Consider the following 25003-nt stretch of genomic DNA (forward strand, 5'->3'; position numbering starts at 1 on the left):
CTACCAAGTCAAACGGCTATTGAGACCGAAGACGTGAGTTGCCGTCTACTAACCGAGCGTAAGCGAACGTTCTACGTAGCGTAATTGCTATCGGCAAAACGGCTGTATGGTGGTCACTGATTTGCGGATCGTTTCTTAATCACATTCAAAGAGATATGAAATTACTTTCGTTATCAAAAAACTGTGCTTGTTATTTACGTAAGTGTTGATTGTAATGCCGAAGTATATTGATTTCAATTAGAAGTGATTTAAGTGTAGTGGTAACGTTTCGACACTAGTACGGAGGTCTTGTGATAGCTCGTTGTTTTAGAAACTATTGTAAACCAGAGAAATGCAGGCCATAAAGTGTGTCGTCGTTGGTGATGGGTGAGTTTTGAAATTATTCTATCACATTACTACTCCTAAATTTGTTATCGTAACAATCCTCTGACGTCATTGAGGAACAGTCATTTCACATAATTCTGAGCCGCATACGATTTGTTAGACGGTACCGTTGTGAGGTAACTCACGTTGCTCATAATGAGTATAATGTAGACGCTTGTAATTATACTATTGACGCTATAATCTTTTTAAAAATGACAAACGATAATTGTATTATTACATTATCTTACATAAAACGTTTTTTTAACAGCAATCATCTTATCAGTTTGTGATACGTGATTGTCAATACTTATGTATATGATATATAGTGCTATAGTGATTATGCTTTTAGAAAATAGCACATTTAAACCGTGTAGCACTAAAGCTTTCACCTTACATTTTGTTAATACAGCAGTTGAACCCAAAAAAAACCTTTCGATTTTTGAACCCTTAAGTTGGTACCCAAGTTGAATAAAATTTTATCTGAATGTATATTCTATTAATCTTAATAACTAATAATTAATTTAATGGTTATTTGATAAGAGACATCTGGAACAATAGTATGTTTATTTTAAATACGAAATAAAGAGGTTAGAACTGAACTGTCATAAACAATTTAATACCATATAATTTTTGGGTGAAATGATACAAAAAATGTTATTTTATTTTTTGTTTAGAAAAATTTCAATGCAACATGTAAGTACATTTTGTATAAGACTTACAAGTACACATTCAATAACATTTTATGTATTTTTCATCATTGTATGATATATGGTAACAGTTAAGGACTAAAAAAAGGGATAAATTTTTACAATTTACACTTTTTTTGTATAAATTGTCATTTTTTTTTTTGTTAATTTATATACCTTATGATATGCTGCAAATGTTTTTTTAAATCCTATGAAGTTTCCTTTGTTTTCATATAATTATGTTTTTAATATTAAATGAATGTTGAGCATAAATTTTAATTAGTATATATGGAATGAAAAATTCATGAACAAGAGCTATATAATAGATATTATGGTAGTTGTAGATTTGAACACCCCTCTAATTTACATTTTGTTTGTTTGTTGACAACTAGCTATAGCCTGTGACTTTGTCTGTAAATCAAACCCCATTTAAAATACCCCTTGTCATCCCACATCAGGTTTCATGCGATATCTAGAGGACCCTTTTCATTATATGACTTGTCGATAATAGAACTACCTCAGGAAAGTTGGCCCTTAACTGAAAGAGAAATAACATTACTCCTATTTACTTCCTTTTTGAGAAGTTGTTTCAAGTAATCTATGTTACTCCTAATGATAATACCTAAATGTTCGTGAACATATCATCAAAGTAGATCCAGGTATACTAGAGATAATCTGGACTAAACGCATCAGAGATCATTTATATAGATAACATAAAGATGTATTTTCATATGCATTTAGTGAAAATATATTAATTTGTAATTATAAACATACTTTATTTTTATTTATTAATATAGATTTAATCAAAGTTCTAAATTCTTTCGCTATCTTCTATCAACCAGCTTACTGTAAAGTGTGTGTATGTGTTTCGTGAATACGTTCCGGCCCGGTCATGTTGTACAGTTCTTTTGTTTAGTGAATTTGGCAACATACATGTTTGGATGTACTTGATATTCAAATTGAATCATGAAAAGTAATGCAGGAAGTAGCTAATTTTAAAGTTTGTATAGGAAAGAATTATTTGTGTTATTACAAGTGTTGTCAGATAAAAAAAAATCTTTTTTTTTTTTAATATAGGCTGGTAATGAGTTTTTTTTTTATAATTACAAACAAGTATTAGTTTCTTCATACAAAGTTTAAATATAGAATAAAAATATGCTAGAGTTATAGCTCCCATAACGGTGTTAAATTTATTTAAATTAACACATTACAGTTAAATCACATGTTTTCTAAATATGACTCAAGTGGTCGGTGACAGCTGATCTGTTGGATGAATGCAAATTGGTCTATTTCCTTTGCCATTATCTATGTAACAGTAGTTCCTTGTGTGGGATTTTATAAATGTCTCATGTGTAATAGTAAAAAAATTTTCGTAAAAAAAGTTTCGTATTAAGTTGATAATTATGTGTATTAAATTATTTTTAGTTCATTTTTTTAAAGAAATTTTTAAAACTTGAGTAATGCAAATTTATTCTATATTTAAAATTTAAACTTCTCCTGTATTTGGAAAACTGTGACATTAACAAGTAGTGAAATTATGTTCCAAAGAGAATTATTCTCAAACAGTATGAGATTATTATTTTTTTCTATTATTGGTTAATATTGGTTTTGAAATCAGGAAATTTCCAAAAGACTGCTAACTTATTTTTTTTGGGTTTTAAAATATAATTCTTAAAATGATGTTCAAAGTACATCAAAATTAGCCTGTATGGCAAAAAAAAATGTTGCATAATATATTTTTAATGCAAGACATAGAATTTTTAGTAAATTTACATAGTAATCATTATTATCTTTTTTTATAATATTCAATGGTCCGTCTGAATTCTAGTAATAAAGTATAATTTTGTAACCAAGACAATATGCATTTGTTTTAAAGTAGTGTTCATTGTAAATGGACATTGTGTGGACGTAAAGAATAATATTAATTTAATAGTACATAAAAAAACTAATTCAATTCTTAGTTATATTTTTCTTCATACTACAGTTATGTACCTAATATTAATGAACTGATATTATTATTTTTGATTTTTAGAGTAAGTAATTGTAAGTACATAAAAGAACATTGCTGGGTACCGTCAAATGTATAAGTATCCAAGATTCTGCCTGCAACTGACTTTGTTGGCCTTCAGAAGTAGGCATGGGGGGAAATGTACAATGTGTTAATACATTAGTACGATAACCAATCTGGAGAGCTGTGTCTACATAGCAGACACAGCTGTCACAGGTCTTCATTTATGATATCAGATGTTATGCTCTCATTCCACAGAAACTACTCAGAATTTTGGTATAATTTCTAAGCTATGTCGTACTCTGATGTCTAAAGTACATTAATATTTACAGTATAGTCTCATCAAAATCAATTCAGTGTGGAAAAATTAACAAACATTATGAGAATTATAATGGCTGGGAGACAAAAAAACTTCTTGACATTCAAATAAACTTATTAGTAATATAAATGGAAAATATTTATTTATTATTTATTTGTTATTATAAATTAAAAATTTTCCATGTAAAAATTTCAATATACACTGTAATTTGTATATATGTATAAATCTACATTTATAATTTTATTAGTAGGTTTTAAATAAAGAGGCATTATTATAAATACATTTCTTTAGATGAGACACATATTAGTAGCTCGAGTTGTGTTGTTGAAGGCCTATTAATAATACACTAAGATCTGTATGCTTAGTCCAAGTTTTGCGGTATTATAACATACAAAGTGTTTTGCGTTTCTTATTCAATGATCTACTGTAATAATAATAATTTGGGGAATATTCACAGATGAAAACTGTCAATGTTATGTAGCATAAAAATGAAAAAGGGATAAGCAAAAAATAACATGTCCTTACAGTCTAGTCTAGTCCAGTCTAGTATGGTCTAGTCTGGGCGCGTATTGATAACCCGATACACGTATGTACCTGAGTAAAAAAGTGTGTGTTTAGAAAACAAAGTTTCTAACGTACAAGTTAATGTTGACCAAATATAGCTGTTTGAAAGTGACGCCCGTGACTGATGAAAGTGTCTATGGTGTATGGGTGGTCTATAGCGTACGCTTATGGCTGAATTTATTACTGTGGCCTGTTAATTGATTTATTTAATTATTTATAGCTTTTGTACACTATTCAATATTATTATTTATCAATCGAAAGTGGGTTTTTAATTACGTTATTATTTAAGTGTTTATCGTTTTATTAGTACAATGACATTTTAAACACTTTGTTTTTTTTTTGTGGCTTAGAATGAGAATGCCAACGGCAAATAACGCTGTGGAATATTAATTTATATTAACTTGAAAAATGTACATTCCGTGATTGGTGACTCTTGATATTTTTAATGCAATTACATATATTTAAATTACGTTTTTATTGAATCTTGGTGACAAATTATTTTCAGCTTCATTTTGTCAATGCCTTCTAAAATCTAGGCAGTTTTTTTTGTATATTGCTCTTTTGTAAATAACTAGTACTGCGTCACAGGTAACTTACTAGTATAACGGCAGTCGAGCATTTTAAAATTTATAGACAGAATTTATTAAAATCAACTGGAATACTATTGGTTATAATTAGTGACGCCAATTATAGAGTTAAACGAGCGTTAATTTGGTCATGTTAAAATTTCATTAAATACGATAGTTTAAGATAAAATTTTCGTGTTATATTCACTAAACTTACTATCAGTTTTCGTAGTCAAACTAAACACAGACCGTTTCTAGTTTTTCAAACATATATACACCTAAATTAATACTTATGTGTGAAAGTGATTATGAATGAAATACTAAAAAATTTCTGTATTTAGTTTGAAACTTTTAAGTAAAATATTAATATTATAACAGAATATTATGAGGTATGTTTATAATGAACAGGTTGAACGTAAAGTCCGTCATCGTTTCTATTTATCAAAAGAATCATATAATCAATTGCACCGACTCAATTCGTGACTGACTTCGCAAAGGTCAACACTACAATCCAATAAAGGTAGCTCTTGGATGTTTACAAAAATTAAAACAATCTATGAATATGATACAAATGTTAAACTAAGGATGTCTATACATATCAGTAATGGAAATCAAACAAAGGAATCTTTCCATTCCATTAATAAAAATAGCCGCCAGTCTGGAATCTGGCTGCCACATTTCTCATTGATGTAATCACGTGCCCGCATCGTATCGTGCTCGTTACGTATCCGTTTTCTGTTCTCCCACGTACAAACAAACAATTGATTGATCGATCATTCGCAACAAGTGTTCAAGAATATATATATATATACATTATACAGTGCATCAATTATGTTAACAACATTGTGTATATGACTTGTATTTGATGCGAGATTTTTATTACAGAAGAATCAACTTCGCCCACCGTACAGTCTTTGTATATTAAACATTTTCAGAAAATAGGAATTAACAATAATTTGCTATTTCTACGTACGTTCTGTTAGAATAATAGTCGGTTTAATACATTTGATTTTTCATTATTTTTCTGTAATTAGAGTCAAGAAAAGTTAGCTAAAATAATACATAAACAATTGAGTTCAATTGGTTTGTTTGTTGCTTGTATATAAAGGTATTAATAGACGAACTAGTTAGTATAAGAAACTTTTTAGATTATAAATGCACAGTAACAATAATACCAGAAACAAGACATATATGAAATTGCTTTATATTGTTTGTTTGTGGAATGTATGAAACCCTTTCATTGCATCCCATATTTATAACGATGAGATTTATGAAAGTTACATACATCATTGTTTGTTACCGTATGAAAGTTCATGAAACCATTGAAAATAAAAAAGAATAATTTCCATTATATTATTATAATTCAAGCAACAAGCAAGGATTTTTCATATAGAATATGATTATAACATTGATTACAAGATTTGCTCAGAATCGGTAGAGCAGTAAGGGGATTGTGTAGTAAAAACCAACACACTCACTCAGCATTCAAGTACCACATCTCTTTACGTCCATCAGCCTGCCAATGAACATGAACTACTCACAATGCACGCCGGCTGGTAACCAATTTAATTCCATTTAATGCGCCCCACAGTGGACTGGACGGTGGAGTTATAAAAAATGTACACACCAATGAATTTTAAATTAGGTAATAATTAAGTAATTTATATTTCAAATAGGACGGTTTCAGTATTCGCTTAATTATTTGAACGATCTAAATATAGTTTAAACTTTCATATGGATTTTTATTAGTGAAGGATAACTAGCTACGTGTTCGCATAATCGAACTATATTCATAGTTATATTAGTTGTTCATTATGCCATATGATGGTATGAATTTAGTTTATATTAATGAAAAAATAAACCGTCTGTGTTGATAGTAAATTTGTTATTATTATTCCAAGTCTCGCCCTAGAAGGTTCAGAGACATGAAGCGGCTCCGGTTAGGAATAAATTCATAACATATATTCTGTAGGTGATCAGGTTACTACTTTTTCCCTTCAAAAACATTTCACTACTTGTTTGTAAAGGCACTCATTTCCCCTTTAATAACCATAGCTCGGGTACGGTTTAATTGGGACACGTGGATCTTGACTCAGTTTATTACAAACGGGACGGAGAGAAATCAAATCAATATATATGCATACATATACCTACATCACAATGACGTACTATTCTGACTAGTCTTAATTAGTTCGACACTAATTGCGGTCTCTTGAAATTACGTTTGTTTGAAGAAAATGTGTCATATTTTAAGAAATGCTATTGATATTACTTTCGTATTAAAATCATTATCATATTTAAAAAGTAATGTTCTATAATTAATTTAAATGAGATAAATATAGAATCAGCATGAAACTGTTATCACATTTAGGACGTCGTATGACCTAGTTTTCAATTAGTGTGATGTCACACCTGCATGAAACAGATCCGCATGCCGAGTTCAGAACTAGATGTTTTAATTAAAATACGCTACTTGAACGAAGCTCCGATGTCAAGTGTGTCCTCTACTTTATATTTTGTCCTCGTAATTAGTCTGACTCGCGTGTACCGACTCCACTTGGTACGCGGTCCTCAGTGTGCACCAACTTGTCCTAGTATTAAGCCCACAACAATGACTACATTTTTATTCATGCTTTGGTTACTGCTTTGATTTTGATTTGTTAGTAGTTTTTCATTTGTTATGTATGTGTATGAACTTCGCCTTAATTGTTTTCCACTAATGAGGTTGATAGCTGTATTAATTAGTATATGTCCCTATACAAACTACTTATTCAGCGAAAGTTCATTTAAAGTCATTTTAAACTTTAAAAGTTTTTTCATAAAACGAAACCGAATTAAGTAACAGACAATTTCTTTTATATCGATGTTTAAATAAAACCGTTTTCCATTTTTAAATTACATAAACTTTATGTATAGTCTGTATGTTATAAGATCTTTTTAAATATGTTTATAATAATTCTATATTCATGCAATGATCTTATACCATTCATATTTATTTAAATAATCAATAATATCCCGTATAACTGTGACATGGCCGTCTTGATTTCTCTAAACCTGAATTAAAAGTGACTTAACATTTCTAATACTTTATATGGTTCAGATATAATCATAATAATGATTTGTTATGAAGCTTTAAAAAGTCATATTAGATTGTTTATATTCATTACAGACATAAAACCTTACCTTTATATTCATAACTAAAGATAATCATTATTTTTTTTTTCATTATAATCAAACATGTAAGTCCAAACAGAGTAAATTACAAAAGTAGAAGTATAAAAAAAATTATAATATAAAAACTTATTCTTGCTTTATATGATAAAATCCCTTCCAAGTTGTCGCCGGACAAAAGAATTGCCTTTTGTCTTCTTTAATTACGTCGACCTTTACTTGGGTTAAATACCGTATGTTTCATAATAATCTATGCCAGGTTTAACAAGAAAAACGCTATGGAAAATTCTAGAACTGTTGTTTTATAGTTGGGCATTGAATAAGTCAGCTGTTTCAGCGCTTTAAATTTCCATTGTTAATATAGTCATCACTTACTAGGACTTGGGAGACGGCTGCTAAATCTTCTTATAGCTCAATATTTACTTTTTCACAATTTATTTCTTAATTTAAGTAGCTCATTAATTTTTTAAAACTGATCTGCCCAAGTGACCATCTATCTATCTATCTATTCATCTATGATACCATCCGGCGACGCTCGTAACACTTAAACCTTCCTTATTTTTTCAGAGTAGAGGCAGGGTACAGTCGGCAACAAAAAGACAAAGTTATTACCAATTTAATTTTATTACCAATATGTTATTGTTACATATAACATCTGTAAATCACATGAAGGTTACCAAATTAAAATGATCCACTCGGTATATGAGATATAATCAGGTCTACGGGTCATACATTCCTGTCACATGCCCCAAATTCACAGCCTCGATGTCCCCTCGCGAAGGAAATGAAATGCAATTATGAAACTGAATTTTTTATTCAAACATTTAGTTTTTCTTATAAATTATTTCTATACTTGATCATTGTATGCTTTACATGTAAGAAAAGTTTAAAAACAATTCGTTAAGCTTTAGGTTATCTATACTATACTAGTCTTTGTCAGCGACTTCGTCCGCTTGGACTCTTTAAATTGATATATGTTAACCATAAACCAACAGGCATTATATAACGTGACCTTATACATAATGCAACTGTTATATCTTGATCCTTAAGCAATTACACAGTACACGGAATTTCTGTATAATTTATAGCCTATGTTTAATTTACATAACTGTAAAGTTTCATCAAAATCGGTTTAGCAGTTTTTGCATAAAATGGCACCAAACATTTTTGTTTGACATTTAATTATTGCAGTTTACGTTATCCGACGGAATAATGATTATAAACGTAACTTTATATATTAAATTTATGAGGACTTGGGTATGGTAATGTTGAAAGGATGTATAAAATTCTATTGTTCCCCGGGATGCGTTCATTCCGTATCCCGGGTATAATGTGAATAGCCAAGTATCATATCCGATTCTCTTTGATTACATCTGTCTCACATATTATATATAGAACTCAAAGGATGTCGTTTTCCATCCCGACTATACCTAATATCGATGACACATTACAATTTTTAAATATAGAAGAGAAATATAACCAAGCTAGACTCGCCTATAAAACTTAATAAAAAAATAAAAAATCAATGTAAAAAAATAAAAATAAACGCCAGGTTAAAGTAATTTGAACCCACACATTAACTCGTTAATTTTTTTAACACGTGTAGCTTGTTTAAATGCTTCATTAGACACAAATCGTAAACCGTGTACTCTAAATAACCGCAACCCCCACCAAATCTCCCTCCGTAAGGCGGAAACGAACGAGGGTTTTATAGTACGAACTGTATGAGCTAACCCTAAAGCCCCCTCCACCCACTAGCCTAATTCCTGTACACCGTGAGCCTTAATTCCTACCTGAACAACCTCCTAGCCCATTTCCTACATCACCGACCCACTTATGTTCTGTGTCGCGACAATGTCTCTAACAAAGGCTTCCTCTAACAAGCGTTCTCCGTTCATGTTAAACTTTTATAGCACATATCATATTCCACTATATACATTAATGAAACGGTTTTTATTTTTCGTTTAATTATTCGTTGTTTGTAATCGCACAACAATACTATTAGTTAGTAGGTCGGGTTATTTTAAATTTGTTACGGCCATTGTTAAAATGTTATGTCATCTACGTTCGTGTTCGATTGGTTGCGTCAGCTGTTATAAAATGGCTGCCGTTTCGTTTAGAAATGTATAAGAATTAACGTTTAGCACTTTTAAATATTTACAAAAAATACAGTAAAGTTATATTTGTATATAACTTCGTGATATTAATTTAATATTATTAACTAATTTAGTATATTAATATTTATGTATTATATTTTAGCTATCTATGATATTTTAAACTGTAACGAAACTACTTTAGCCAGTATTCTTAGTCCTATTTTGCAATGTCTCTCTACATACGGAGCGGTAACAGTTTTTCATTCATGATACTTGTCACATTGTAGTATTAACCTAGATTATTGAATGAGAAACGGAAACGCATAGATTGATGATGCAAACTTGTACTAAGCTTGGACTTGGACTAAGTTAGCGCCGGTATAGGTCAATTAGGTCACTCCTGTAAAACATGTACCAATTTTGATTGCACCTTTGAATTTCAGTAGAACGCTTTATTCTGTGTCATTAATTAAGTCCAGTACGCCTCATTGCTTGAAATGTTAATATAAATTTATAATTAAATTTTAATTTGATGAGATTTGTATATAATTACGATTTGGCCTAATGATTTAAAATATCATCTTTTTACCGGCATAAAATTAAGTTGATCTCGTCACTGTTTCTTCTTGGCGTTTGTATTTATACATTCTATAAAATTTTATATATATACACGTGTGTGTGTTACGCCTTAAGTAAGTACTTGAATAACCGAAAATTTTGTATCATATATTGCAAATTTCCGTTTTAATTATGCTTGACCTGCTCTCCCGCGTCATAACCGGGATGAGTTACTTACCAGTTTCTTATTACTCGACATAATTATTAGTTTCACACTCCATGTTATCAAAATGTTTATATAATGTTATATTTACTTCCTCTTCATTGTTGAAATTAAAATTCACCTATATCAAGAATTCCTTTGTCAATAGAATTTTTTATTTAAGACTTCTTCATTAATATCTTTGACGAAACTTTTCATTAAAAATCGCTAGATTTTTTGTTTGCAAACAAGAACTATGTAAAATTTTTATAGGCTGAGCTTAAATCAAGGTAGGTATATTGTACAGTTTTGAAGTTAGGAAGCTCAAAATACGTAAATAAATTTTGAGGCTGTGTGTAGAACCTTGATATATTAATTTCACGCTACACTGAAGCCGCCCACCTGATGCCTGCCGGCTGTTGTTTGTGGAACATATGTTATCATGTGCTCGACAGAAGCACCAGACAGACTAAATGTAATGTGTATACTAGGTATTTGAACCGCAGTTAGCCGTGTAAAAAATTCGCAGCTTTAACTGGACTGAACGCCGAACGTATATACTATAGATATTTTTTGACTGCCGACGCTTTTATTGCAGTATTTTCTACACTTACCATCAGTTCGTAACGTGAAACGAAACACAGACAGTTTGTAGTCTTTCATTGAATTTTTCGTGAATCATCACTGACAGCCTCAATGTACGATAATACAAATTCATGGTAGAGCGTATTGGTTTCATAAAAATATAGTTTAGTACTTTTAGCGTGAAACTCAAACAAACATTCACTATTATAACACGCTACTGATCTTAAAAGTGCATATTACATTATATAAATAAATAATCTTCAGGACCACATCTGTCATATGTTATGTTTAAAAGAACCGGTTCGTGTTTAGGGGTTTGAGTACGAAGGATTAAAGAATAAAAAATTGTCCCCTAAACGATGGCCTGAAATAAAATTTCTGTATTTTTTTTACTATGGCGACCGTTATAAAAATAATAATATATTTTTCAGATTTTAACTTTTCATAGTTATTTTTATATTTTATGCAAATTGTAGGCAAATTATTATGGCAAAATACATTTTTATATCCGTGACAATATTTGAACCTAGAGCAGCGAACGTTTAACCTCTGAAGATTCAATGTTCCACGTGGCTCGGTTGAATACAATCAGTTATTGTCCTCCGACACCATTGTTACTCGTTTAATCGATAAGAGACAAAAGCCGTGAAATGACTGCAACGGACAGACTGGACGTGACGAAGTTTTGTATATGGTTATATATAAAAAAAATATTATCATCATAATATTTACACTGGAAGAGAAAACTTTCTTTACATTTTTATAGAGAATTGTTCTAAATCATGAACTTTCAATTGTATATAATACAAATTTATATGGAGAAAAAGTTCAATACATATTTTTTCATATAAATTTATCAATACATACACTACCATGACTCAAACACACACACAAACACACACAATACGTTAATCCGTGAAGATTCCTCTAAGTATTTATTGTCACTTATCAAGCATAATGAACTAATGACATTCCTATTCTTCTATTGAACTTGAAATAATTATTTGTGGTTATGTATTTACCCGTTTTCGATATATATCAAAGAATAATTTCAATTATAGTATTAACTAATAATCTTAATAAGTTTCGTTGCTAGCTGTGTACAAACGCAATGAATACAGCAATAAATTTATTACAACCACATCTTTGTTCCGCGTAGTGTTTAAGTTTTATTGCTTCCTTATTCTTAATCTTTTTAGGTTTTTTTTTTTTTTTTATAGAACGTTAATTATTTTATTTACCTTTATTCCATTAACATTATGTTCACATAAAAATTGTATGTTACTATTTTAGATTAATTCTCTGATTTTACCATAAGTTTGCTTAGTCAAATTAAATACGTACAAATATCAGTTTTAAATTCAAATACATTTGCAGAGATAGTATCAATGTAGGTATATCAGTGGAATACTTTTAACTGTTTGTAACTAACTAAGACAACGTAAACTATTGTTGAAGGTAGTAAGAGTAAGCCTGTAAGGGCATTATCAATAGAAGTGAAATCTCTTCACGCATAATTTTTACGATTCCATTAAGTCTTATGTATTATGAGCAATCCGAAATAACGTCTATCAATAAGAGTTAAATCTTGATCCGAAGTTAGAAGAAATGTATGACTCATTCATTACTCATAAGCCACTGGCATAACAATTACACCTTGTACTCATACGATCTTTAAAAGGGACTTTGATACTATGAAAAAATACGGACGGAAAGCTTTAATGATTTTTTTTTATTATTATTGTTTCTATACCGTATCCGATAACAGGTTATATATTCGAGAATGCGAATTTATTTGACATTGTTACAAACGTACATCATACAATCGATATATATTTTAGTTGTCTATATAAATTAAAGTTACGTACATAAATTATATAAAAAACATATTCTAAAAGTTTCATACAAGAGACGATATACATGAGAGCAAACATAAGTTCCATAACATACATAAATCGATCCGTCTCGATGACAGCGATATCTACACGAGACAAGGAATCTCTAGATTTGATCTGAAGATATTCGTATTATAAGTTTCTTCCGGTTCCAAAAAGTTCTCATATAAATCTATACTTATATTATAGAATTTGTTTATTTCATTGAATAATTGTAAAATTTTAAAATTAATGGTCTGATGAAAAAACTTTTCAGTGTTATATAGTAGATATATTTTTGGAAGAAGGTTTATAGTCCATGTTAAGTAAGATTATCTTTAAGCGGAGGGGAGTTACAAAGATAAATCTTGAAAAAAAGGTAAAATTTTACAAAATGAAGCTCAATAGCTTCCTTATTTTCTTGTAACTAATAAATATTTTCAATATATAAATTAAATTATAATATCTATAGAGTGTATTTCATTTAAAATCTACTAAACCAACCACTGACAATCTAAAGTGAACTGAAATCCACTAAAACTCTGACGCAGCTTCTCATATTATCCTTTTAAAGCGTACGTAATTATTACATTCGTAATTATAACTTGCGGTCGGTGACGTCACACGAAGCACGATGTGACGTCATCATAAATAAAAGTCTCTTCGGACGTCGCCGAGTCAGAAATCGCTAGATATAGGATGCTCTATTTATTGTTACAATTTGTACTAGTCGCTAAGCCACTCGTCATCAAGTTTTAAGATACTCGTCATCACCTTACATTCCTAGAGACGAAGATTACTAGAGAACCTCGCCTTCATCAGATCCTGACGAGGTGATGTTGGTAATTCTCGGAATAGTGCACGTTCAACGTAAAGTGTTGACAAAGCTATGATTCAATTTATACTTGTGTTTAGTATTAGAAATTTTATTCTTAAATTCGAAGCTAATATAAGAAGTAACTAAAAAATAATTACATGAAATCAGATGATGCAAAGATTTTAAACCATTTTAATGGTATTTATTGTACATGAATGAATTTCTTATTATTTAATTTATATTGAAAATAATTATCTTTTGGAGATGTTCTTAAGTGTGAGAAAAATATGTTTTGTTTTATATTTTTTAAGTTATGGTGAACCATAATATTTCAAAACCAGGTTAGCTACTTGTTCGAGATAAGAGAACAAAGTCCTAGAGCTTGCTGCAGTCCACGGAGACAATGGTCTGTACCATTAAGTCTGTAATCTATAACTAACTTTTTATAATATTGTTATTCTCACGTACAACACACAGTATGTGATTTTGTTTGTGTTATTCTCGATGAATGACCGCATACAACACAATAATGTGTTGGTTTATTTATAAAGCGCTCGTAACTCTCCCGCGGCGGTTTCGCTGTAACATAATCTTCCGTCCCTTTCCAACTTCAACAATGCCCATAGGCCGCCATCTTTGTGTATTTTCTCTCCCTCTCGCACGGTGTTAAGTGATCGGATATTAATTTACAATGGCATGTTATTTTTAATCAATTGCCTATTATTAAGAAGTGCTATATTCCTATTTTGAAATAGCATAGAACATGCCGTGGTTACTATTATTGCTATTTTATGATTTGTTTTGACTTGGTATTGGTGTTCTTTTTTCAAAAAATATTGTTTTTTTTTGTGTCAGTAATATGATGAATGTTTAATATAAAGCATTCAGTAATCGTCCAAAAAGTTTGTTTAGTTTTGATTGAACTGTGATTCATTCTATAGTACTCAGTATTAATAATGTGAGCGTATGAGTCACAGATAAAGAAACATTACTTACGACTGTCACGATAAAAATATTGCCGTCCTAAGTTATGGAATATTCTGTTACCATTTTTTTATGCACATATGGTGTTTAATATTATGGGAATTGAGATCAGTAAACCTAAGTATACATTTTATGGTGGTTCGAATAAAAGTTGTCATATAGTTAAGAAGTTTGCTTTATTTTTTGCTATTTCGTCAAATTCTGATGTGTTTATCGGCAATAATCGAACCTTGAACTGTACGTAAACTTAAAACAGCAGTTTTAATGACCGGTACAATAATGTTTTTATAAAGACTCTACACGTGTGTTTGTATGAGTAATTATTAACGTTTAATAAAGTTCACACACTCACACTTCCACGCACAAATATCTTAAAATTATTTAATTATATCTAAGTGTGATTTGTTTTGTGGTCACAAATAGCGGCGTTGTGATGTCCTCTGATATCTTCTTAGGGTTACGTGGCTAACGGCCCTGTGTTAAGATGATCACAATCTACAGGGATGTCTCATTTAATAAAAAGATTAATGTCTAGTTGACACTGGCGACTTAGTCCGCGTCGTTTGATACGTTAACAAAGTTCTCGTATGTCCAATGAGTACATCGCTTTATTGTCCAATAAGTAAAACTTATACATAATTCATATATATATGCAGTATTTCTGCCATGATAGATGAGTAACTGATGATCTCAATTATTTCATTTATATAGATAAATTTAATTTTAATATGTTTGTAATTAAAATGTCAAGTGTCATTGAAAACTATTAAGATCTATATTGGAATTGTATTCCTTTAATGGAAATATGCATATATTCTCTCAGTATTTCTCAAGTATTATATACCTATATGTATGTATTTGCAAAATTTCATCCCACGATGACGTGTAAGCTGGCAACCCTAACTGTAATATGACAGGATGTACTCGATACGAGGGTTGAATATAATGTTAGGATGTATTTGACGTGTTATACCTTATCATGAACACCATAAGGTATACATTTCGTTGGCAGACCTGCCTATCTTCGTATAATGATGATTGAAACTGCACTATGACCTCCAGACGCGTCTGCTGTAAGGGCATTCAGCTTTAGATAGGGTTACGCAAAGGAAATTTTATATTAAAATAGTATATATTTTGTTACTCCCTTAACTGATAGGAATTGTTCTAAATGTGTATAATTTAGTTAGCGTTCAATAACCCTTATATATACTAATAAATAATATTGAATCGTCTATTTGTAATTTCAAATAACAAGTTTTTCTCATTATTCCGGCTTATCTCTTACAGCTAGAACGATTTTGATGTGTATTTCACTCGCATGTAGGTAATGTAATAAAATTTCTTTAGACTAGTTTTTAACCGACTTTCAATGGAGGTAGTCCTGATTCCACTTAATGTTTTTGACATTATAACTCCTGCAAAAAGCCCATTTTCTTAAAACGTTTAACCCAAAGGGCATTCCTGAGATGGTTTCATTCTCACCAAGTTCAAATCTAATTTAGGTGTCCTCAACAAATCTATTGAAACCTTATAAAGATATCGCGTATTTAAAAATAGGTTTAATGTGCGGACAAAGCCGCAGCCGATAGCTAGTTTAAGATATGTGTTTAATACTGAACGAAAATTATTAAAATGATGCTGCGTGATGGACAGACGATAGCAATGAATTTGAATCGCTTGTGTTGATGTGTATAGTTGATACCTGAATATATATTTTAATTTAATTATATATAGACTGAGATACTACATATGTAATAAAATTAATGAAAATTTAAATTTGAATTAATAAGAAATACCAACGCTTTTTATTAAAGTAATTAGTAAATAGTAACTATAAAAATATGGGGACGTGTTTTAAATCAAGGATTTTATTATGGTTAAGCAAACAAAGAATTTAAATCAAATTTATGTACTAAAAGTAAGAAGTGAAAACCAGTTTTAGTTACGTAACTTATCATTTTCTTTATCAACGACAAATACTGAATGTTATCGTTAAATAATAATAAAAATGTTTACTATTGTTACAATTTTTACTACGCATTTAAAGTATCAACTGATTAAACAACGTCAACGTGTTTCTTTACGAATATATAAGACGTCTATACTGTGGGTATTTATGTAAAACGACCCCTAGTACTCGGATGGGAGTATTATGAGGAGCTGTCTAATTTATATAATTGGTGTTGGGTTCTGAACTAACTAGACCCATTATACTATGCTAGTGGAAAGTTGATCTCCAGATTCCATATCTTCTTATTACTGCCGGCTTTGTGTGATAATTTTTAATTTAAAAAAAAATATTACACATGTTAAATAAATTTTTCATCTGTAGTAAAAAGTAAAACCATTCTTGTTGTGTATTTTTGGAAGCTTGATCATAGGTTTTCGTCTGAAATATAAGGGTTTAGGAGAATTTATATTAAACATGTATTACAGAAATCAAAATATAAATATTTAGTTTTATTAAATATAAAATATTAATATCCTCCATATTAATCTTTTAAAACATGACTAATTATGTAAAGATTGAACTTTTATTAATATTAGTGTTGAAAATTCAACTAACCAAATGCCTATAAATCCAGTACAGAATTGATTGATGTGTTTTAAATCCCTGAGAATTTTGCAATGATGGATTTTCTATACAAATTCCGTATCCCCCACTTCCCCACTAAAATGTCGGAATAACAATGTCTGCTATGGCCTCTATTTCGTACTTATTTCATACTTTCAATTATAAATGTTAATAATTTCATCAGTTTCTTCAATATAAATAAAAAAAAAACATCCGTATCATTCTCCGTATGTAAGAGCACATACGACGTACTTCGCGTCTTATATTCCGAGATGTAATTTAGGAATGCTCTCTTTATTGCCTGCTCTTCAACCACCACTCCATGCGATTCTCAAACATTGTATTGGCACGTATATTGCTTTGGAATGTACCAATATACTTATTATATATATATAAATATATAAAGCTTGTTTAATCTATTCTATATTCTATAGTATAATATATAGTTTATATAGATTGTGTATATGCATATACGTATACGTGATTACTAAGGTGAAAAATAACTTAACCTACTCAAAGGTCAGATTTAAACATCGTTGAAAATACATTTTTCTATTTCATTATAATAGTAATGTTATTATCAATACGGACGTGTTTCGGTATAGTGCTGCACCACAATCACACTTACACTAAGCTTTTGTCGTTCTGTGATAAGGAAATGCATCATTTTACCGATATCCTAATTTGAATTTTTATCTATACACAATAAGGTTAATATTATCTTGTTTTCATTCACAGTGCCGTCGGTAAGACATGTCTGCTCATCAGTTATACTACAAATGCCTTCCCCGGCGAGTACATACCGACAGTGTAAGTAGAATTTGTTATATATATAAAAAAAAATTAAAATCATCCATGAAAAAATATATATTTATGACCTTCATCTGTCAAAATGTGCACATTATGTTCAGCTAATGTGACGTAATTCGGAAGTAGGAAACTGATTAAAAAAAAAAACAGTGATATATATGTTTTATTAAAAAATTTAGATTGACCATTAAAGCGGGTAGAATACAAAAAATCACAAAACTTATAATAAATCTTCATCCAGACGAATAATGCAAATGGCACACTATCAATGATTTAATATTTAAACATATGTAAATAGTAATGAACCCTGTTTATAGAAATATAGGGTTTATTAGAATAATATGTATATAAAATTTATTATCAAATAAGAACACACGTCCGTGTGAGTCCCGTCAAGCATAAAAAATATTTTTGAGATAGAAATAATTAAAATAAAACCTCATGATATATACAAGCACAACCTTAAGACGTGTTTACATCAAGTGTGAAACGTTCAGTTAAATAGTAATCCATTTAATATATTATATAACAGTCTCAGCATTATACGATGTTACATTTGACAAATGCGAATTTGTACTATAGGTAAAAACATAAACAATTTGTATAAATTTTTTTTATCAGTGCACAATTTTTTAAAGACGTAATATAAATAATATCAGTCTGTGGTCACGGCACTTGCACGTCGAAACGCTCGCACGATGGTATGTTCGCACGCTAATTGTATCTGTTTGATCTCGATGCGGTCTCGTCTCCGAGATCACACCATTGTTATAATTTTATATAAATATTACATGGGATTCTGTTATTATTATTACGACGCCATTGTATTGGTTACTGATCATACATCTGTCATTTGTTTCTGCTAAATTTGAAAACTGTTCCGTAGCGTTCTGTAGGTCGAACGTAATGTGTAAATAATATATTTAAAAAAAGAATTAATTACATTTGAAAAGTTATTAACGAACGCCGCGTTCGATAATTCTAGAAAATTCTGAAATCATTAAAATAATATAAATATTGTCGTTCAAAATAAGCATGTGATGTTTGTGTCTCAAATGGAAGCGGGTCAGGGATGCGATTAACATGTCCGGATAGTTTTAGAAATCACTTGAAATATATTCCCGCCGTATTTATTTATGTTGTTAATGTTTTTGTTATCATTGGCTGCTTCATTAAAACCGATCTATTCGGTTTTTTTTGTTTGTTTTAATCCGCGTATTTAAAATGTGTGGAAAATCTTCGTTAAATGTTCATGTTCATTGGTTGTTAATAATTTTATTACATAAAACTAGCTTTTGCCCGTCACTGCGTGCGCGTGGATATCAGAGCTGTTCTCTGCCATTACGGTCACTGAACATTAACTTGCCCGTCATAGTTCCACCCGTTTGGTTTCGGAAACGGGATTGGGATTTTGATTAAGATGGGGATACAAGTTAAAAAAGCACTACGGCCACTGAATCCGAATCTATCTCTATTTCAAAATGTATCAAAATCGGTTCAGTGGTTTAAGCTTGAAAAGGTAGCAGATAGACAGACGGAGTTACTTTCGAATTTATAAAATTTTTAGAGAAAATGAAATAATCAAAGAGGACAATGCCATAGATACGAAAATAACATTTACGGTATAAATTTATAGAAAGCGCCATCTGTTGTGAGTTTTTAAAACTAATGCGGAGAGTATTTATTACAGATTCGATAATTATTCAGCAAATGTGATGGTCGATGGCAAGCCAATCAACCTCGGGCTTTGGGACACGGCTGGTCAGGAGGACTACGACAGGTTGCGACCCCTGTCCTATCCACAGACGGACGTCTTCCTCATATGCTTCTCACTCGTCAACCCAGCTTCCTTCGAGAACGTTCGCGCTAAGGTACTTTATTCATTATCTAGACAGTTTGTTTATTAAATTTATCTTGTCTCGCTGACCATCTTATATACAGAATTGTATTACACTGTTGAGTTGGTATTCTAATTAATGTTTTTTTTTAATTGTTTTAATTAAAAACCAACATCGATTTAAAGTTGTACTCGAAACAAAGAAAACTTAATAGGTGTAAGTAATCAGTATTCTTTTTTTTTTATAGAATAAAAACAGATTTTTTTTCGTGATTTTCCTGGTCAAATCCGTCAAAGATTTATTATCAAGGAACATTTACAATGTTTTATTTTTTATGTGAAAGGTGCCAAACTTTATTTAAAGCAGACAGCCTCCTTGATGGGCAGAAGTGACCTTCGCCCATGGACATCCGCAACATTTTTGTTGCGGATGTCCAACCTTGATTGTTGAGGAAAATGAAAGAGTGGGTTTAAGGAAATGGCAGGAAAGGGTGGGAACGGGGAAAGGGCAACCGTCTCTCTCACTTATGCGACGAATCGCAGCGACTAAAACTACTTCACGTCGATAAGCAAAGCATAAGTTATATTTAAATTCATGATTTTCCAGTGGTATCCGGAGGTGAGGCATCATTGTCCCTCGACTCCCATCATCCTGGTTGGAACGAAGCTCGACCTCCGCGAGGACAAGGACACCATAGAGAAGCTCAAGGACAAGAAACTGGCCGCCATCACCTACCCTCAGGTGATTATATATTTGACAAATGACCTATACTTAAATATAACCTTGTGATAACAGAATTATAGTTCTCGACTCTATTGTACTGAATTTTTTTTTATGATGTAAAAATGAGATTCTCGTTGAATTTTAACTCGTTTAACAAAATATGACAAACAAAACTCTTTATATCAAATATATATTTTTTTCTCAAATCTTTAAATATAAATCTAGTGAAAATGCCCCCAACACATTGCAATCATAATATTAATATTTCCCACTGATGGGTTCTGTCTGTTTATCTTATTATTTAAAATTTACCCTAAAACATAGTTCATTCCCCTATTTATTTTAAGCGTTAGAAATTATCAGATTTTTATATTTATGTGGAAAAATAATTTAATTTAATATATATATATATATATATATATATATTCTTAATTTTATAACTAAATGATTTTTATGTAGCTTTGTGTTATTATTCATGCATAACTTGAGGGTTTAATGTAAAGGTTTTCAATTGCTGTGCTATCTTAAACACAAACCCTATATCAGACCACCTGCACTTATAAAACATTTACCTTCTTTTATACCACTATCATATTAAGTTAAGTAACATATGAACCATGTACCAGGGTCTCAGCATGGCTAAGGAGATAGGCGCGGTGAAGTACCTCGAGTGCTCCGCCCTCACGCAGAAGGGTTTGAAGACTGTGTTCGACGAGGCCATCCGAGCTGTGCTCTGTCCGGTGCAGCCCGTCAAGGTCAAGCGGAAGTGCGTCCTGCTCTAAGGAACCTCCTCGGGTATGACGTCATATATATTATTATATAATAATATGGTAGAGCCTAGCTTAGCTCAGCCTACCATTTTGAGATGGTAGTTAAGTTACTGCAGCTCGAACATGGGCTCGAACGTGAAGTAGTCTGAATTGGCTGGGTTTCGTCCGATGAGTGAGAGAGCCGGTTGCCCTTTCTCTTTCCCACCCTTTCCTCTCCATCTTCCCCAAACAAGAGTGGCCACGCGTCCGCAGAAATACGTTGCGAATGTCCATGGGTGACGGTAACTATATCCATCAGGTAGACCGTCTGCTCATTTGATACCTTTCACATAAAAAAAATAATTTACTATACAACTAAATACATTATACCATAAAAATAATACATTCCAACAGAGTTCATATCTTTCACACTTCACCAACCTAAATTGGGCATTATTTTTCTAAATATATGTAATACATCATATCCTATTTAAAAAAACTATAAGTATGTAGAGCACTACCCCTTACTCCCACTTATCCTGTTATCTGTACGAAAAACGTCTAGACGCAGATAAAGTCACTTCATTGATATATCATTTCCAAATATATATAAATCAATGTCTGAATAAACATACATACTAAATTTCCTTCCGATGAAATTACATTTAAAAAGGAATATATATATTTTTTTAATAGTTCAAAATGTCAATAGAAACTGTTTTATCATAATTAAATATGTCAAACTATCTTTCACATATATTCATTAACAAGTTACTAGTAAATTTAACCAGCACAGTTAACAAAAGGTCATGTATTTAATTTGTTTTATTCCAGATAGTGTACACACCAGTCGACGCCAGTGTAAACATCAAAGCTATATGAAATAGAGCGCACCAAACTATCCGTCTACGTCTGTGCTGTTAATGGACTGCAATATACATACTAGTTGTTTTATTTTTTATTATCTACCGTTCCACCTAACGTCAGCGTGAGTGACGTCACGCTGTATCATCTGTGTTTATGACACTGACAGCTGAGTTGTCTATGGTCCTGCAAATGTCACATTTGGGTGCTTCCGATGACGCGTTCTAAACACATTCCGTTATTTCACCTATCCCTCCCGCCATAGATTATTTTACGTCGACTACGCAGAAGGAAATATTGTTTAAAAAAATTTTTTGGTGCGTTGGTGATTAAAAATGTGGAATTGTTGAAAATTTTTGTGTTAGACAGAGATTATATTTTTCGATTTATTGCTTTATTTTGTTCCCAATTGTTGTATTTCAATGTAATTTGTAGGTGTCTATAAGTACATACAGTATTCGCTAAAATGTTATTAAATATTCGTATATTACTGTGTAATGGATGGGAAAAGTTTTAATAAATAATCAAATGCAATTTCTTTCACGTTATAATCATTTAATAAGCATTTTTTATTTATTAAATGTTTTATTGCATTTCGTTGTAACTCTTTTAATGTTAAAAAAAGCACAAACTGTCTAATAATACAGATTTTTTAGACTCGCGCAATAGCCGACACCCGCGTACGAGCTAGATACATATCGAAGCAAGCCAGAGACTGTATGGAATTGTTTTGTCTTTATGGTAATTTATTAATGAATTTTCATGTCAAGGGTGAATAGGGAATTAAACAATTTTATCATATGGCAATGATATTGCATCTGTCAAATAATAAATAATGCGATAATTTTTTTTTATGTATTTTTAAGTTTGAAATGTCTTTATATACTTTTTTTTAACTCGTAAATTACCAACAGAACAATCTGTAGTCTCGTTAACATCCGTTACTGTGTAAAGCCGCACAATTATTACATTAAGCAATTAGCCGTTCGAATTAAAATGTGCCATCACACAATGAACTGCATACAAAAGTTACGTGTATTTTAATTCGACCGGGTTAACTTAGTTCTTGGGAGACATTTTTCTCTGAAAATGTGATAATGGGTTTAGGCTTTAATTGACTGTGAACGGCCTCTGTATTTTACCATTATATTTCTTTACGCCTAAATTTTATTATACGAACACTCGATGTACTGATGTAATTGCTTTTAATATGTTAATTATTGTCTAAATCCACTCCTGAATATTTAAGATGTAAGTTAGTACACGTGTATTGCGTCTGAGGTTACGTGCAATTGTTACTGCTTCATCAGTAATGCCATAGATTTTTTTCTTTTTTACAGCCAACACCTTAGAGGGCATAAACAATTGCACAGTAACATAGCGGTAAGGTTTTATTGTATTGTTCAGATGAAAATATTTAGAAAGGACATCCTGTAAATAACTGTAATGTTAGTATTAAATAATATAAGTGTTGCCATCTTGGTGATGCATTTTTTATAACTAGACAACATTTATAGGCGCTTCGAACGCATTTTTATATAAGTTAAAAAGTGTATTTGCTATCGTAAATAAAGGAATTATTACTTTAAATTAATCAATACCTTTTTCCTTACTACCTGCGCTAACTAGTACCTACATTCGGTTTAGTGAGTCATTAAATTTAATATCGAACATATTTTTGTATGACTGAAATATATATTTACGGATATGGAAACTTTTGTCATTTTATGAGAATAAATTAAATATAAAACCTTCTTACCCTTTCACATTAAGAAATAAAAAAAAAAAATATTTTGAAAATAGAACACGTCATACTTTATTGGACGAGCGACCAACAAAGTATATTATTTTTGTATAATCTATGTTAGCGCGCGGCCGTGTGATGCGAGTATCGCGAGGTCGTCTAGGGATCCACGTTTATTGGTGTTAGCTTATTTTTATCGTTACTAATGTATTGTGTCCGCTTAAACAGCTTGTATTAATTTTATGTAACACGGGAAACGCTGAACTACCGACGTGTCAAATTCTTCCAAATATTGTGAAGCCTCCGAGTAATTCGAAATATATTTATATTAACTGTTCACACGATGGTTTTATTTACAACATCCTTCACCCGCTTGAATTGAAACAGGCCTTATTCTGATTATTAATAGTTATAACAATATTTACATAAAAAAATATGTGTTTAATATTTAATTTACGATAATTTCAAGCATTAAATAATTGTTTAAATAAATATGTATTTGCCTATAACTTTTAGAAAAGATTTTAAGACATTGCGTTAATGTTAAGCGTAAATATCTATTACCTATAAAAATAATGGAGAAAGAAATAATTCAGCTGTTTCGAGTAACGATGATTATATATATATATATAACAACAGAATAGTTATAATAGGTACCAAAATAATAAGCTTTTGTTGTATACATTAATATTTCTATTACATTTTAATTATATTCAAAGCATTTTGGATAATATTTTACAGATACTTTGATGATATCAACGAATCAACGACATATAGAAGTAACAAAGCCGAAACATCTCCAGACATTTAATAACCAGTCTAAAGACTAAAGTTTCGCAATTTACTTTATCTTATACTTGAAAACGTCATTAAAACTGTGGAATAATAATTATCATTCATTGCT

General features: G+C 30.8%; 1 protein-coding gene across 2 annotated transcripts; it reads left to right on the forward strand.

The window, feature by feature from the left end:
• Positions 1-11: 11 nt before the first annotated feature.
• Positions 12-24438, forward strand: LOC116771897 (ras-related protein Rac1). 2 transcript variants are annotated; one of them, XM_032663903.2, is made up of 6 exons: positions 12-366; positions 18110-18181; positions 19872-20052; positions 20626-20760; positions 21369-21537; positions 22330-24438. In XM_032663903.2, the coding sequence occupies exons 1-5, from the start codon at positions 332-334 to the stop codon at positions 21522-21524; spliced, it is 579 nt and encodes a 192-aa protein (XP_032519794.1). In that variant the 5' UTR covers positions 12-331; the 3' UTR covers positions 21525-21537; positions 22330-24438. The 2 variants fall into 2 exon arrangements, with proteins under 2 accessions (XP_032519794.1, XP_032519786.1); XM_032663895.2 differs by having other exon boundaries at positions 13-366; positions 22326-24438.
• The last annotated feature ends 565 nt before the right edge of the window (positions 24439-25003 follow it).

Source organism: Danaus plexippus, chromosome 8, assembly GCF_018135715.1.
Source record: "Danaus plexippus chromosome 8, MEX_DaPlex, whole genome shotgun sequence".
In the NCBI taxonomy this organism is placed as follows: domain Eukaryota; kingdom Metazoa; phylum Arthropoda; class Insecta; order Lepidoptera; family Nymphalidae; genus Danaus; species Danaus plexippus.